General features: G+C 36.2%; 1 protein-coding gene and 1 non-coding gene across 3 annotated transcripts in view; both read left to right on the plus strand.

The window, feature by feature from the left end:
- GTF2E1 (general transcription factor IIE subunit 1) overlaps positions 1 to 16,019 on the plus strand; it is a 47,237-nt gene extending 31,218 nt beyond the window's left edge. For both annotated transcript variants that reach the window (XM_045852030.1, XM_045852031.1), the window contains exons 4-5: positions 4,045 to 4,286; positions 14,234 to 16,019. In XM_045852030.1, coding sequence (XP_045707986.1) covers positions 4,045 to 4,286; positions 14,234 to 14,658 — 667 coding nt within the window. In that variant the 3' untranslated portion in view covers positions 14,659 to 16,019. The remainder of the gene's footprint in view (positions 1 to 4,044; positions 4,287 to 14,233) is intronic.
- On the plus strand, positions 10,425 to 10,531 carry LOC123827679. The gene has a single exon (XR_006787320.1). It is a non-coding gene; the product is annotated as a U6 spliceosomal RNA (small nuclear RNA).
- Positions 16,020 to 18,598: the final 2,579 nt, after the last annotated feature.

The raw sequence follows: 18,598 nt of genomic DNA on the forward strand, positions 1-18,598 counted from the left end.
CAGAAGTAGCTTAATAACCTAGTTACGTTATCAAGAATCTAGATTTTATCCATGTTTATAACCTGCCGAATTCAGCCTGTTTGTTGTCTTTTTGGGAACACAAGGGGATCTAGCCTAAGATGGTCATGTTTTTCTAGGTATCACATGTAGATGAAACTCTCCAAATGCAGAAAAATAGGTTATCCTTCCTATATCTTATTTTAAGATTGAAGAAGACTTTTCCAGAGGGCAGCCTTCATCCTACCTTACCCCTCTGTGTCTCACTTGCCAGAATTACTTTATATGTTCATTTCTAAACCAGCATCTGGCAAAGGTTATGAGATCACACAACCTATCTAAGCAACTTGGTACTTAGATAGTTAAGGTTTACCTCCCATGGCTGGGGAAAGTCCCAGAGTCCTTTGGAGCAAATAACCGTCAGTATTTGAATAAAATCAGTAGACAAAGAAGGAGAGGAGCCACAGTTGGTAGGAGCCAATATCATCCACATCACAAATAGCCTTAAATTTCTGTTACTAGTCATTTGGTCTCTTATCAAGGATATATTGTTTATGTATTTTTCTGTTTACGTAAGTAATACTATAACCCTAACATAAGAACCAATGAGGCATAGTAAGTTTATAAAAATACATACTTTTCTAAGCCTGTGGGTTATTTCAGGTTGAAGTATGCTTTAGCATTCTCTCTGGTTGCCTTCTACACAATATAACACTATCCATGAATTATTTTTGTGTTTCCTCATCTAACTATAGTTATTTTCCTGTTTATCAAGGTGTTTTCCCACTACAATAGTATTCTTTCACCAACACTACTGGCATCTGGCTCTGATGTTCCCACCTGCCACTGTCCACCTTCCATTCCAGATCATTATTTAGATATCCCTTGCTCCATGCTGGAGACCAGTCTGAGTCATGCAGTGATGCTAGAGGCCCTAGCAACTCACTGTATCAAATAACCTGGCTTCTCCTTAGGAATGATGATGACTCCAGAGATAAAGAAGAATCAGGAAGTAGAAGAAATGAACTGATTAAGAAAGAGCTGTCCAACAGTCTGGTCACTAGGAAAGAAAGGGTGAATGGAGGCAGGCAAAAGAGATAGAATAGAGTCCCTGGAGCTGCCAGCCAGAACATAGCACAATTGCTTCCATGAAGTCAGGAGAAAGACCATTGGAGCTAGGTTGTAAGGTGTTAACCTGGCTGAGATGGCCTCACCAAGCCTTTGACAAGCCTGAATATAATATCCTGGAAGTGGTATTGATTTAGCTTTTCTCTACTATAGGATCTGTTTCACAGCGTAACAAATCTGTAATAGTCATCCTGTCCCAAATACAAGAAAAGAGACTACAGTAGAAAGGAATGGGAGCTCAGGGATGGTAGTGATTCATTGATGATTTTTTAAAAATAAGTGGCATCATTGTTAGTTTGGTTACTGATCTGTAATCAATTAAATTCTAGCTCATCCTTAGATCAGGTATCAGAAGCTGCCCCTGCAGAATTAGTAGACTTAACCCAAGAGCTGATGGACAGTTTGAGCTTTTCAGCAAGTCTTTCTTAAATGGAATTCCTTGCCCATAGCTTCTCCTTTTTCATCATCTCTTTAACACTCATCTTAAAGATCTTTAAAATTTTAATTTGAAATAATATTCCTCCCCCACTCTTGAGCAAGAGTTATATCTTTTTAAAGTTCTAAAATTTCTTAACATAAAAGATTCAAAACTGAATTGTCCCTTTTGTCATCTTTAAGTAAAATATGTGCATTCTATCCATAGAAGAAATTTAAATATGCAGAAGGAGTGAACCTACATGTCTCTCATCTAGATTTTTAGTGTCATGTTTGCTGATAATTTAGATTTGTCTGTGTCCGTTGTAAAGGTAGAAATAAAACCTGTGTAGTCAACTCTTCATGGTTAAAAATATCTTTTAAAAAATTCTTACAAATTTTAAAATATGTATGACTTGTGGTCACATCTCTTATGTTTCAAACTGGAATTAAACCAATTTTCAGTTTCTGTAATGGAATACTAAAAACAAAAGACATAGTATACTGTCTTTTATGAAAAAGTAGTCTCATGCTAATATTTATATTAGTTGTCCTGTTCTTTTTCCCTACTTTTCTTGTTCTTCTCTATTCATTGACCTTCAGAGTTAATACTAAAGAAAGAGCATAGATGGAAGGTATATGTTCAAGATTATATAGAGAGAAACAATAGCTTCAGAGAGAGAGTGAAGCATTTAAGAGTCTAGATAAAGGAGACACAGAAAAGGACCACGGGTGTAGTTGACTAGGTCATAGTTAGAGAAGCATTGAGCGTATGGAAAGAGACAGAAAAGGCATATGGGCCCTGGCTGTTGAGGCTCAGTGGATTGAGCACCGCCTGCAAGGCAGAGTTGCCAGTTTGATTCCCAGTCAGGGCAACTGCGTGGGTTGCAGGCCAGGTCCCCAGTAGAGGGCATGTGAGAGGCAAGCACACATTAATGTTTTTCTCCCTCCCTTTCCCTATCTCCAAAAATAAATAAGTAAAATATTTTTTTAAAAAAGCATATTTCTAGCTCAGGGAGACACATTTAGGGGCAAACAGGCATGTAGAATAGGCTCCTTACAAGATAAGGATGTTGGCTGAGGATAGAAGTGACATTCAGAGGAGTCACAGAGACAACAGGGTGAAAGAGGAGAGACTCAGGATGTAAAGTAAGCACATAAATTTATAAATATAGATTAGGTCAAGGGAGAAGAGAAGAGAAAGAAAGGTGAATGCTTGAGGGAGACTAAAATTCAAAAACTCAATTCGCACCAGAGTAAGTGGAGTCAGATTATAGTGATGACAGAAACACAGCCTTTTAGAAGACATCAGAACTGTTGGAAGATGGAAAGATAATGACTGGGGACAGATAAAGACTAAATTGAGACAAGCATAGTAAATAGTGCAAAAATAACATTAGATAAATGCAAAAAGAAAAGAGAGAGAAACCAGTTATTTGCAACTGTAGCGTAAGACTTTATAATATAGTAAGACAAATAAATTGGGTATAGAGAGATACCTAATAAGCCTAAAGTGGGACAGCAAATAACTGGTATAAAGGCTATGGGAAAGGAGGTTTATAGCAGCCCTAGGTGTAACTAGAGGCAGTAGCTGGCAGACATGGATTAAATGACTGAATCAGTTTGAACTGGACAACCGGAGAAAGAGCATTTTTGTATAACAAAAGTGGCAGTGGGCCTGTAGACAGCCAGAGGGAGAAAGAACCAGAGGAATGGAATAAGCTTAAGATAACCTCCAAAATATGATCAGAAACAGAGTGTTCTGAGGGAGAGATAAAATGACCCGATCAGATACACTGACAGAGCTATCCATCAAAGAAACTTAACTAAGCATGAGGCAAAAAGCTCAAGTAGATATAAGTGGGCCTGGGAGGAGATGAAGAACAACGGAATAAGCAGAAATGAAGTAGGATCAAAGAGAAGAAAAAATGGTGACTCATTAGAGAGAAGTGGTACAGGATCTAACGACAAGTGAAGAAGTATTGGTTAGGCTTAGAATGAGACAGGACTCCACACCAGATGACAGTTAATGTTTCATGGAAAACATTTAGAGAAAAATGGGAGAGAAATAAAGGAGAAACATGGGGCCAAAAGAGTCAGGCAGTGGACACTGAAAGGAACACAGTAAAAGGTACGGAAAAAGGTACATGGAAGATGTACATGGAAGCGATTTTTGCCAGCTAATGTCTTTCAAGTATATTATGCCACCAGACTGTCTGTCCTCTTATTGAGTAGATTTATTGCAGCATCTTAAACCTCAGTCATTTATATACACCAGATGATCTGATCCACTGTTTGAAGAACTTAAACATAAATATGATGTGTTCTTATAACCCATGCAACTTTCACTGTGAGATATAAGAGCAGTTTCTCAAAATTGTTAAAGCTTGTGTACATGATTGCTAGCTAGCATTCATTCAGTAACCACATGTGCAGCTGCCCTCCTTTTCCAACACCAAGACTTTAATATTTTTCCTCCTGCCTTCCTCTAATCTTTTTATATAGCAAGGACCGTGCAGCAGCTACTGCTGGAGCTGCTGGCTTGGCAGGTGGGCACCACCGGGAAGCATGGGCCACCAAAGGTCCCTCCTATGAGGACTTATACACTCAGAATGTTGTCATTAACATGGATGACCAAGAAGATCTTCATCGGGCCTCACTGGAGGGGAAATCTGCCAAAGAGAGACCCATTTGGTTGAGAGAGAGCACTGTCCAAGGAGCATATAGTTCTGAAGAGATGAAGGAAGGTAAGAGAAGTCATTAAATGAGCATGTCTGGGTTCAGTAGAAAATGAATTTGATTTAGTGGGAAATTGCCTAGGTAGTTCTTAGTTTTATTGGTAATCCACTCTATGTTTTCCAAAACTGTTGCCTTATAGCAAGAAGTAGGAAATTAAGTAATAAGCATTAAAACCAAACAATATACTTGCATTATTCTTACACTTAGTTGAAGAAACAAATAGACAGCTTTTAAACCTATCTATATTTTTATTGAGGTAAATTGGTATATAGCATTATATATTTCAGTGTACATTATACTTCTGCATCCATATGTGCTACAGAGTGATCACCACTAAAGTGTAGTTGCCATCCTTCACCATGCAGTTGACTTCCTTCACTCATTTTACCCGCCCCCTAACCTCCTTCCACTCTGGTAGGTAACTGCCAGTCTCTGTATCTGTTAGTTTGTTTTTGTTTTATTTGTTTATTTGTTTGTTTGTTTGTTTTTAAGATTTCTCATATGAATGAATTCATATAGTATTTGTCTTTTTCCTGTTGTCACAAATGGCAAGATTTCCTTTTTTTATGGCAGAGTAGTATTTCATTATGTATATATGCTGTTCATCTGTTGATGGATACTTAGATTGTCTTCATTTCTTGGCTATTTTAAATAATGCTGCAATGAACATATGGGTAGATATATCTTTTTTTCCTTCTTATTGACTTTATTGGGGCAACACTTGTTAACAAAATCATATAGGTTTCAGGTGCACAATTCTACAATACACCATCTGTACACTGTGTTCACCATCCCAAGTTTCTGTCCATCACCATATGTTTCCCCCTAAACCCTTCTCAGCCTCCCCTCAACCCCCTTCCCCTATGTCATTTTGAATTAATATTTTTGTATTCTTTGGATAAATATTCAGAATGGAATAGCTGGATCATATGGTAGTTCTAGTCTTAATTTATTGAGGACTCTCCATACTGTTCTCTGTAGTAGCTGCACCAATTTACATTTCCACCTACAGTGTACTGAATTCTCTTTTATCTGCATTCCCTCTGACACCTGTTATTTTTTTTTTTTTTTTTGTCTTTTTGGTAATAGCCATTCTGACAGATGTGAGGTGATGTCTCACTGTGGCTTTGATTTGCATTTCCCTAATTATTAGTGAAGTTGAACATATTTTTATTTTCCTGTTGGCCATCTGTATGTCTTTGGAAAAATGTTCAGTTCCTCTGCCCATTTTTTAATCAGATTTTTTGTTCTTTTGTTGTTGAGCTATATGAATTCTCTGTATATTTTGCATATTAACCCCTTGTTGGATATATGATTTGCAAATATACTCTCCCATTTAGTAGGTTACCTTTTCATTTTGATGGTTTCCTTCATTGTGCAGAAGCTTTTTACTTTGATGTAGTCCCATTTGTTTTTGCTTTTGTTTCTATTGCATTTGGAATCAGATCCATGAAAATTGTTAAGACTGATGTAACGGAGCTTACTGTCTGTTTTCTTCTTGAAAGTTTATGGTTTCAGATCTTATGTTCAAGTCTTTAACTCATTTTGAGTTAATTTTTGTGTATGGTATAAGATAGTGGTCTAATTTTTATTCACATGTGGCTATTTAGTTTTCCCAACACTGTTTGAAGAAACTGTTCTTTCTCCATTATATCTTTTTTATCTTTTTTACTCCTTTGTCATAAATTAACTGTCCATATATGTATGGGTTTATTTCTGGACTCTGGATTCTTTTTAATTGATCTGTATATCTGTTTTTGTGCAAATGCTATATCATTTTGATTACTGTGGCTTTGTAGTATAATTTGAAATCAGGGAGATACCTGATACCTCCCTCCAACTTTGTTCTTCTTTCTTAAGATTGCTTTGGTATTTGGGAATTTTTATAGTTCCATATAAATTTTGGAATTATTTTTCTTATTTCTGTGAAAAATGCCATTAAAATTTTGATAGGGATTGCACTGAACATGTAGATTGTTTTGAATAATATGAACATTTTAACAATATTAATTTTTCTAGTCCATTAGTATGGAATGGCTTACCATTTATTTGCATCTTCTTTATATTATCAGTATCTTAAGTTTTCAGTGTACAGGTCGTTCACCTCCTTGGTTAAATTTGTTTCTCAATATTTTATTCTTTTTGATATAGTTGTAAATGGAATTATTTTCTTAATTTTCCTTCCTGATTGTTTATTATTAGTGTATATAAATGTCACAGATTTCTGCACATTGATTTTGTATGCTGCAACTTCACTGAATTGAATCCAATGGTTTTTTGGTGGAGTTAATAGATTTTTCTATATTCAGGATGGGGAAAAATAGGTTTACAGTTGTTCATATGAAAAATAATACAATAATTAAAAAATAATAATACAATAACAAACTCTGTGTTTTGTGTATTCACAATTGCAAACCTATTTTTGCCTACCCTGTATTATCATGTTATCTACAGATAGTGAGAGTTTTACTTCCTTTATGTTTGGATGCCTTTTATTTTTTCTCTTGCCCAATTACTGTGGCTAGGACTTCTAATACTATGTTGAATAAGGATAGTGAGAGTGGGGATCCCTGTCAGTTTCTAATCTTAGATAAAAAGCTTCCAGCTTTTCACTGTTGAGTATGATGTTAATTGTAGGTTTGTCACATATGGCCTTCGTTATGTTGAAGTATGTTCCCACTTTGTTGAGTTTTTATCATAAATAGATGTTGAATTTGTCAGTTTATCTTTCTGCATTTATTGAGATGATCAGATGATTTTTATACTTTATTTTGTTTATGTCGAGTATCACATTGATTGATTTGCAGATGTTGAACCATCCTTGCATCTCTGGAATAAATCCTCCTTGATTATGATGTGTGGTCCTTTATATGTATTGTTCAGTTGGTTTGGTAATATTTGAAGATTTTTGCATCTCTATTAAAGATATTGGTCTATAAATTTTTTTGTGCTGTTTTGGTGTCTAGTTTTGGTATTGGTGTAATTCTGATCTCATTAAATGAGTTTGGAAGTATTCCTTCCTCTTCAGTTTTTTGAAGGTGTTTGAGAAGGAGATATATTATATCTTCTGTGAATATTTGATAGAATTCACCAGTGATTCTCCAGTGAATCTTGGTCTTGGACTTTTGTTGGGAGTTTTTAGAGTACTGATTCAATTTCCTTACTGGTATTTGGATTACTGGTAATCCTAACTGATTACTGATAATCAGTCTACTCAGATTTTCTATTTCTTCACGACTCAGTCTGAGAAGAATGTGTGTTTGTAGACATTTCTTCTGGATTGTTAATTTTGTTGGTGTATAATTGTTCATATTACTCTCTTATGATCCTTTGTATTGTAGTATTAGTTGTGACTTCTTTTTCATTTCTGATTTTGTTTGTTTGAACCTTCTCTGTTTTATTATTGGTTAATACAGCTAAAGATTTGTTAGTTGTTTATCTTTTCAAAGAACCAGCTCTTGGTTTTATTGATCTTTTCTAATTTCTTTTTAGTTTCTATTTTATTTATTTCCACCCTGATCTGTCTTTATTATTTCTTTAATTCTGCTAACTTTGGGTTGTGTTCTTATTTTTCTTGTTCCATTAGGTATAAACTTAGATTGTTTGAGATTTTCTTATTTCTTAAGGTAGGCCTTTTTGCTATGAAATTCCTTCTTAAAACTGCTTTTGCTGCATTCCGTAGATTTTGGTGTGTTGTATTTGTGTTTTCATTTCTCTCCAGGTATTTTTTTGTGATAACCATTTGATTATTCAGTAACATGTTGTTTAATCTCCACAGTTTTGTCTTTTTTTATTTTCTTTTTGTAATTGAGTTCTAGTTTTATACCATTGTGATCAGAGAAAATACTTGATTTGATTTCAGTCTTCTTGACTTTATTGAGGCTTATTTTGTGGCCTAATGTGATGTTCTGGAAAATGTTCCAAGTATACTTGAGAAGAATGGTATTCTGCTACTTTTGGATAGAGTGTTATGTATATAGCTATTAAATCCATCTTATCTAATGTGTCGTTTAAGGTCGATGTTTCCTTATTGATTTTCTGTCTGGATGATCTATCCATTGGTGTAAGTAGAGTGTTAAAGTCCCCTATTGTCATTGTATTGCTATTAATTTCTCCTTTTGGTCTGTTAATATTTGTTTTGTATATTTTGTTGCTCCTGTGCTGAGTGCATATAAATTTATAAATGTTATATCATTTTGCTATATTGACCCTTTTATCATTATGTAGTACCCTTCTTTGTCTTTTATCACAGTCTTTGTTTTAAAGTCTATTTTCCTGAAATGTATATAACTATCCTAGCTTTTTTTTCCTTTCTCTTTCCATGGAATATCTTTTAAAAAGTTTTTGTAAGAGTTTGAGTCAAGCAGAGAATATGCCTGGAAGCAAGATCTCAACGAACAGTAATATGCTTTCTACATGCAGTATCTTTCACCATCCCTTCACTTTCAGTATCTGTGTGTCCTTATTTCTGAAGTGCTGTGGTGGAGGGTAGGGCTATCAACTGGCCTGGCTAAAACATGCATCAGCTGCTGCCTGAGGGTAGATGGGGCTCTCATGAGGGCATGCCCAACTGTGCTAACATGTTAGAAGGAGAGTTCCAAAATGGTGCCTCCCAGCGCCAACATTTGCAAGGTAGTAGGAGATTACAGAAATGGTACCTACCAGTGTCTCCATTCCCAAGGAAATTTGCAAGTTTTCTTTTTCTCTGGCAGATGTTTTAAGATTAGTAAGTAGGTTTCCTTCCTATATGGTCTAGATACTTTTCAACTGGTAGTTTTGCACTGTTCCCAGGGCAAGTGAGTTTGCACACAAGTCCTTTAAGTGCAGGTTCTCTGTTCCCCACAGTTCTGTGGATTTCCTGGATGTATTTCCCATGGGTTTTCAAAGCTGTGTTTTGGGGTTTGTCTCTTGTGTAGGATCAGGATCTCTCCCAAATGTGGATAACTGCACTTGTGGTATTTTCTGTTTTTGTTTGTTTGTTTGTTTTTTGTTTTTGCAAGACCTTGTCTCTGCCTCCCACCCATCATTTTTTTTTAAATCCTTACCCAATGATATGGTTTTATTGATGACAGAGAGGGAGGGAGAGGATGGAACATTGATGTGAGCAAGAAACATTGACTGTTTGCCTCCCATTTGCACCCCAGCTGGGGATCAAACCCACAATCTAGGTATGCACCCTGACTGGGATCGAACTCACAACATTTTGGTGTACAGGATGACTCTTACCAACTGAGTCACCACACCCAAGGCCTGGGTTACCCCCTACCTATCTTGATGCTGTCCTTTTATTCTTCATTGTAGAGGCTTTATTCACCTAATTTTCAGGTCTTTGTCAGAGGATATTTTCCATATGTAGTTGTAGACTTGTGTCCATGGGAGGAAGTGTGGTCAGGATCTCCTATACTTCCATCTTGAACTGCTCCTAAATCTCCATTCGTAGATTTAAGAAATAGCCATCTCTTTCTCTTAATTTATTTGGACAAGTGCTGTTGTGTTCAAGGTGGCCAAATTCATCTCTTCTTTTTTCTTTTGTGGCCCTAATTTATATGCACTTTTATTTCTCTGAATTGGGAGCAATAACTATACACTAGTCCAAGATTTTTATGTTATATCATAAATACTGAGAAGTTTGTGCCATCTGAAATACATAGTAAGACACCAGATGAGTAAAGAAAGGATCAAGGATCCTCACCTTCATGAAGATTGATGCAACTTTGTACTAGAAGATTTTAGAAATCTCTGTGAGCACTGAAGGTTTAAGAATTGCATAATAAGGGGGACTGGATGAAAGAGGTTGAAGGGATTAAGAACAAATTGGTAGTTACAGAATAGTCATGGGGATATAAAGTACAGCACAAGGAATAGAGCAGCCAAAGAACACACACTCATGACCCATGGACATGGACAATGGTGAGGGGATTGCCTGAGGGAGTGGAGGTGGGCCAAGGGAGAAAAAGCGAGGGCAACTGTATGGCATAAACAATAAAGTACAATTAAAAATAATATAAAAGTAACAAAAAAAGAATTGCATAATAAGCATAAGTCTGAGAACTGTAAGATTTTACTTTTTAGATTTTAGTCTTAAGTTACAGGATTCAAAGATTTTGGGGGGTGAGGATTTAGAAGTACATAGAAATTGGGAGTTAGTGCTCACTACGGCAGCACATGTACTAAAATTGCAATGATACAGAGAAGATTAGCATGGCCCCTGTGCAAGGATGACACACAAATTTGTGAAGCGTTCCATATTTAAAAAAGAAAAAAAGAAAATGGAAGGTTAAGACTATGAACAAAGTTTACTCAGAAACCGGGAAGCAGAGATGAAAGGGAGTGTGTGTCTCTGGTTGGAATTCCACAGCATTCGCATCTGCACACCTCTGTGTATCGTTATAACATGACAGCTGAGTATGGTTCTTCAGCAGTAAAGACTTATCAGTAACTGAAAACCACTTTATTTTTTGGCCTTTCTTCTAACCTCTTTTCCCTTCACAATTAGCCTTTCTTTACTCTGTCTGCTAAGAGTTGTAAAAGTAGTGTGGAATTGAATAGTTATAATAAAAGCACATGTTACCTCTTTGGTGTTTTTATTCTGATTAGGAAAAAAAGTTTGTTTTTGGCAACCATACTTCATACTTCCTCCTTCCCACTGATTAGGTTGGCTATGATCATAACTATTTTGATTCAGTTATTCTAGATTATATAGTAATTAAGCAGTCAGCTGTTTAATGGGCTTGTTTTCTCCACTTTGACTTTTTGCCTATTCTTGAAACAACCACACCTTCTTTTCTTTGAATTTAGAAACAAAATCGAATAAAACTATTGTTAGCCAGTATTAAGATGACCTTAAATAAGACATCTAGCCTACCCAACTAAATTTTGTGAATATTATTTTCTATATAAAATAGGACAAGCTGTCATATCTAAATTTGTCTTCATTAAGTTTTATCTAGTGAATGTATGAATTGAGTCTTACTAGTCTTACTTGTCTGCCCTTAATTTTCTTCAGACATCAAGTCATTTTAATGTCTTTCAGAATTTTATAGACTTCAACCATGTCCTCATTACTATACAGAAAGTTCTAATTTCTTTTGATTTTACCCTCCTTACAGATAAGTCCTCTCCCCGCCAGTCACCTCCACCTACAGTTTTGTTTAATTTTAGTCACCTTTTCTGGACAATCTCCAATCACGATGTACCCTGCTTGAGACCTACTGATCAGAATACATGTTGTTCATACATGGATTCACATCAGTGATTTCAATTTTATTTCCAATATCCTTTTGGTTTTTGTCTGAAAATTTGTTTTGCTTTGGTTCTGGAAATATATTAAGAATAACAACTTTAGACCTCGCTGGCGTAGCTCAGTGGATTGAGCACGGGCTGCGAACCAAAGCATCGCAGGTTCAATTCCCAGTCAGGGCACATGCCTGGGTTGCAGGCCTTGGCCCCCAGCAGCCGTACATTGATGTTTCTCTCTCTCTGTCTCTTTCTCCCTCCCTTCTCTCTCTAAAAAAAATAAAATCTTAAAAAAAAAGAAAAAAGAATAACAACTTTAGAAACATATGCAGGGTTTTTTTAAAAACAAAACAAAACAACTTCTGCCCTGTATCTGACAGGACCACATCTTTCAGTATATTTGAGATTATTTTAACTAGAGGTAGATTTTCTTATACTTGCCAGTGTGGAACTAGATCTACCACTTTTTCATCCATATATACATATATATGACCTTTGTCAGAAATCTTTTCTGACCTTTTCCATCCCTCTCATGACCCTTGTCAGAAGTCTTTTAGATAATAATTTCATTTAGTTTACAAAGATAAATTGCTCTCCCCCTCATTTTATATTTATTTTAAACATTAGTCAAAATACTATTTTTGTAATATTAAGGTATTTGGAAAATTTTCAAAGAAACAATGATTGCCTTAGAGACTCATGTATATATTTCTTGTCTTTTTTTTTTTTTTTTTTTTTTAATTCCTGCACTGTCAGTAAGGGCTCTGGAAAGAGGTTCAGTCTTTGGCAGTGTTTTAAAGTCATGGCAGTGTTTTAAGGTTGTTAGGTTAGATTTCAGTTCTCAGTTTTACATCTGTTTTGTTAAAAGCCTGTTTTGTCTGACCTAAAATTTTAACTGCTCAGTTCCTGTTTCCTATTCCCTTGTCTGTCCAATATTTCATCTCAGGAGTTATAGACTGTTTTGAATGTCCAGGATTGCAGCTAATCCATTCTGATATGTTAATGAGAAGATGCTTTAATTTCACCTGTAGCCAGGCTTGATGATTTGTGAGCCTTCTCTTGATGGTGATGATAATAGATTGATAACACTATTCTAAGGGCCAGGCCTATTCTAAGCACTTCACAGAGATTCGCTAACTCTCACAGCAGTCCAGTGAGATAGATACTTTTTTTCCCTTTTGTACTTGAGAAAATCGAAGCAGAAAGAAATGAAATAACTTGGCCGAAATCACACAGCTAAAAAGTGTTGAGTCAGGATTTGAATCAGTGAGTCAGTTCCACATAACACTTTTAATCCTGTTATATATTTTAAATGGCAGTATATTTGTTATTATTTTCTGAATATAGAATGTAGATGTTTGTCTTACGTTGTCATCTTCAATATATCAGGGAAGATGTTTACACAGAATGATAGATAGGAGCTATATGGTGAGAGAAGCTTCATTCGTGATATCAGATTCACTTTTATAAAGAGTTCAAAGTGTGCTTACTTTGCTTCAGGAGGCTAAAACTGCCATATATTTCACCCATTCATCAAATATTTATTTAGTGCCTAACAAGTGATAGGCATTATTTTAAGTGCTTTGGATATATCACTGAATAAAAAAAGATAAATATCTGTTGTGGAGCACCATGCAGGGAGAGGGTACCAAAGACAATAGACATAGGTTATTTATGGTGTTAGAAAAGCATGATCTCACCTATAAGTGGAACCTAATCAACAAGACAAACAAGCAAGCAAAATAGAACCAGAGACATGGAAATAAAGAACAAACTGACAGTAACCAGAGGGGAGGTGGGAGGGGATAATGGAGGCAAGGAGGGAAGGGTTTTCAGGAACAACTGTAAAGGACACATGGATAAAACCAAAGAGGGGGTAGGATCAAGGGTGGGAAGTGGGGATGGCTGGGGTCAGGGGGAGTGGTGGAGGGAAAATGGAGACAACTGTACTTGAACAACAATAAAAAAAAGTTTAAAAATTTAAAGAAAATCAGTGCTATGGGGAAAAATAGAGTATTGGGAATACAGAAGTAAATTAAAAGAAGGTAAAAGATTTGTAAGGCCTGAGGAAGATAGATGTAAGTATCCCAGGTAGAGAGAACAGGCAGTGCAAAGGCCCTGAGGTAGGACTGTGTGTATTGTGTAAGGGAATGCCATGGAAGCCACTGTGGGTAGAGCAGAATGAGCAAGAGGAACGAAAAGACGTGTTGGTGGGAGAGAGGGGTCCCACATAGTGGGGGACTTTATATCCCTTTGGCTTTTACCCTGGGCAAAACGAGGAGCCATATTTTGATTTCCTATTATGGCAGCTACTATATGTGGTTTTTCATAGGTATTATTTTATATGCTCTTCTCCAGAGCCCTAGGAGGTCGATGCTTGAATCACCACATTTTATAGAAACAGGTACTGAAATTTTGAGACTAGATATCTTGACCAAGGTGGCACAGCTTACATATGAAAGAATCAGTATTTGATTCCAGGCTGTATTATTCTTAAAACCCATGTACTTAACCATTATGCTATTTAAGTTCCAGTTTGTGATAACCAGTTTGAATATATTATGGACAGCAGCTCTAAAATAGAGTCAATGAAGTCTTATCAGTGTTATTTTATAATATTATGGTAAGTTTTAATATAATGCATTAAAATATATTTTTTATTATAAGGCAATATCTCTTATATTTTAAAGATATTGACTTGCTGGGTTTTTCCTCCCAGGTGGCATAGATATAGATGCATTTCAAGATCGCGAAGAAGGCCGTGCAGGGCTGGATGACAACGAGGAGGTTATGCGAGCACTGCTCATTCACGAGAAGAAGACCCCCTCTGCCACTTCCGGCTCAGTGGGGGCGGCTGCTCCTGTGACCACTGCCAATGGCAGTGACTCAGAGAGTGAGACCAGTGAGTCAGATGATGACTCTCCCCCTCGTTCAGCAGCTGTGGCTGTGCATCATCGAGAAGAGGACGAGGAGGATGATGAGTTTGAGGAGGTAGCAGATGACCCCATTGTTATGGTGGCTGGTCGTCCATTCTCCTACAGTGAAGTGAGCCAGCGGCCAGAGCTGGTGGCACAGATGACACCGGAGGAGAAGGAAGCATACATAGCAATGGGACAACGCATGTTTGAGGACCTCTTTGAATGAACTCTCTCTACCCTTTCCTCCTTCCTGTAATGTTCATTTCAAAAAGAAATTTCTTATCTTTGAAGAGAAGTATTTATGTGGCTTTCTGCCCTTCTTAATGTAAAAGGACTGTTAATCTTGCGCAAAAAAACAATGGGAGATAAAGATTGATTTTTATGACAGAAACTTTCCCAAAAGGTAGGTTGGCTACAAGCATTCCCTTCCCCGGTATTACTACAGTATTAGTATTTTACTGTATTTTTTTTTAAATCAAATCATTTTCCTTTTCTTTTTAAGACACATCCTTCCTCCTTGTGAAATAAGTGAGGTGAGTCTGTAAGGTAAATTCTTCCTGGCTGTCTGCAGAAACCCACTGTGATGGGTTGCAGTAATTCACTGATCACATTTTTTAAATCTATCCTGAGCAAGCATTCTGAATGATTCCTAACAAAAAGCAGCTTGCCAACAGCAAAAAACAATCTTAAAACTTCATACTGCCTCACAATTGAGGATGGTGTCAATAAGTAAGGGGAAGTGGGAATGTGTGCCAAAGAGGGATGGATATGCCTAAATCTCATGATTAATATCTAAACCAAAATGTGTGCATTTAGAACTGACCTGACTGGTAGATTCTTTTGTTTTGCTTATTGCCTCTTGGTTTGTACATTAGATGATAGAAAACAGAAAGTGTGCTTGGTAAACGCTTACAAAGAAATTAGGGAAAAAACGTGGATATATGACAATGAGTTCATATAAAGTGTTGAAAAGTAAAGAGCATTGGGAATAGTACCTTTTAGAATTGCTGAGTTTGTGCTGATTTGGAAATCCTTTATAGAAAGCTGTGACTGGTTCCTTTCTTTTTTCCTTCTTCTACAGTTCTATAAATTGTTTCGTGAGGGCATTTCAGCAGAAATCAGCATATAACAACTGATTACTCCCCTCTTTTTCTCTCAGCACCATTGAATGCCATCTTCTCTCTTGATTGTTGTCAGACACGGTGTTTTAGAGTACATCCGTATATTGTTGAGCATTTAACCTCAACGAACAGTTTATTTTCAGTTCTGATATGTAACATGGTATTATTCCCTAAGGCAGAACTTTAAAAATAAGGAACTTTCATACAAGGATCTATAGCAATTGTATATTTTGTAATATTTCCCCTTGCATTGTAATTTTTAAGTATTTATCATTTTATAGTACATGCGTGAATTAAGATAGATTTTAGAGTTACTTGAGCCTTGTATGAAGTGATGTTTCATTTACCTGAGTTGTATTAATGACTGCATATTGACAAACTATTTTATACTGATTGAAATTTGTTAATTTCCAGCTCTGTAACATCTTGGAGCATAATTAAAATGAATACTCGTCCCATTAAAAAAGTTTCAGACTTTTTTCTCTTATTAATTATATTTTAAATAACAGATGCAGTTCTATGTGGTCTAAACTTTTTTCTGGCAGTAGTTGATTTAAGAATGACTTTCATGTATGCAACTTGTGCACATGGCCTATTCAACTTTTCAACATTGTTTCTTTAAACTTTTATAGTTCTAGAATGAAGTTCATTTAAATAAAATAGGAACCAGATGTTAAGTTTTAAAACAGTTGCAGGTTAACTGTCAGCTCTTTAAATGAATAAATATTTCTCACTATTTTTTTAATGTGACTTGCATGAGTTCTGTTTCATAAAGCTGCTGTTCTGTTTTTCTTTCCCATTATACCAGCTTGTTAAAAAATCATAGACTACTAGTTACATACTTCTTTCATCTCCATCTTGTGGCCTAGGTTTTTGTCCCATTCCTATGATGAAATAGCTTTCTCCAGTCTTAATTGTCCAACCTAACAGCCCTTTATTCTTCATTTTCTTTGGCGGCTCTTCATTATTTGGTGCTATCAACTCATTCTTTCTCCTTGAAACACTTTCATTTGGTACCCTAGCCGTGACACTGACCTGGTTCTCCTTACCTCATTAGCTATTCCTGCTCAGTCTTTAGGCTTTATTTTTTCTTCTGCTATATGTATCAGCACAGCTCAAGGCCTAGCTCTTTTTTCCATTCTGTATGTGTGTATGGGTATGAGGTTTATGTAATGGAAAAAAAGTCAGAAGTGAAGATAAAAGTATGAATAAATATTCATAGCAGCAGTGTTTCAAATAGAATAGATACATAGCTATACTAAATAGACATTAATAAGGAATTAAATTATTTTCCCATAGAGCCATTTAGAAGAATGTATTGATAGGAAAAGATATCCATAATTTATTGAGAGGGATTCTGTTTTTCTACCTGTGTATATGTTTGTGTATGTGTGTAAAGAAAAAAGTAGTTAATATACATACTTAGACACTAACTTTTTTTACATAAGTTGAATCATTTAATCTTTATAAACTGAGGTAGGTATATATATACAAAGATATATATAATTAGAGTTGAGGATTACAGTGGTCTTCATTTGCTATAATGGAAAAGATATTTCCATTTTAAAAAAAGAATCAAGTGGACATTTAAAGAAGTTCATGTAGAAAATACCTAGCAGACTTAAAGAAAAACAGTGACAAAACGCAAGCCTTTTATATTAATGTTAATGCTAGCATTTTAAGGTATGCCTTTCTTTTAATCCTGGATTTATCATTTCCTTAAACATCTCTGAATTTATTATCAAAAATAGGAAAATATAACTTTATAAAACTTTGTGCACTACACCACATTTCAGTAACATATCTAGTGACTCAGTAGAGTTTGATACTGGTTTATCCAACAGGTTTATGTCTGTTGAGTGGCACAATAATTTAATGAGAAAAGCCAGTCAGTGACAGAATGGCCAGAAATGGGAGCCCTGCTAATTAGCAGCCTCTGAAGCTCTCAGAAGGGCAGACTCACAGCCCAGGTTGGTCAGTACATGTGGTCACAGTGTCTGCCGACCTCAGGATGTCTGGATTTGTACCAACTACAGCCTACATATATGGCCAGTACTCCTCTCTGAGTGAGTTTGGCTGTGTTAGTGTAACCACAGTGTCAGCTGTCCAGGTGTCCCATTGTCCTTTAAGATTCAAATAGAGCAGTTTTACCCTAACATGGGATACTCCTTCAGTATTGATTTTTTTGTTGTTGGGGTGGGGGGGGCAGGATTTGTGGAAGGGGTTGGCGATTTATATCATCCTGCTCTGTCTTCCTGCTTCTTTGGCTTCTCCACCTCCTCTGCACCACTTATACTGGCTCCCAGACTGTCATCAGTGCAAGATCTTCACTGGAGTTTTTATAGTAATGGGCGGGGACAGGCGATGAGAGGGGATTTTGCCTCAGTATTGCATAGTCTAGGAATATAAGAGTGGATCATAAACATTCTTGTTATTGAGTCTCTTAGCATTCTCAGAGGTTTCATCTCAAGTAGAATCCTGGCTTTAAATCTTGCTAAAATTTCAACTCCTTTATTTCTTTTCTTCAATTGCCCCTTTCTTTCTTAAGGCGTTGGAAAGCTATAATAGTGTTAAAGGAAGTAATTTTTTTCATTATTTTATTCCTTTTCCAAACAGTGCCTTGAAAGCTCTCATCACATCCAAAGTGCCGAGCAAGATGTTTTCCTAATCAAGGAGCCATCTTCTCACCTCTAGAAGGTTAACTGTGGCTTTAAAAGGAACTTTATTTTCTTCCCACTTCACTAAAAAGTATTACTCATCATACCATTATAAGTAAGATGATATATAAATAGCCCTGGCCCCAGGTGATCCATAACCTTATATCTGGTGTAAAACTACTTTCATGCTATCTGCCCTTAAAGTTGAAGCCCCCCCCACTTTTTTTTTAAGTTAAGATGTCCCTTTTTCCTAAAACACCTTAAGGAATATTCAGTTTAAATGATTAAAAGAAAATATCCTATTTGGCATAGCCAGGAAGTCAGGAGACTAAATTCTAGTCCCAGTCCAGTTAACTAGATACTTGCACTGGGACACCATTACCCGACA

This window comes from Phyllostomus hastatus, unplaced genomic scaffold, assembly GCF_019186645.2.
Source record: "Phyllostomus hastatus isolate PE091 unplaced genomic scaffold, TTU_PhHast_1.1 phas_contig_86, whole genome shotgun sequence".
In the NCBI taxonomy this organism is placed as follows: domain Eukaryota; kingdom Metazoa; phylum Chordata; class Mammalia; order Chiroptera; family Phyllostomidae; genus Phyllostomus; species Phyllostomus hastatus.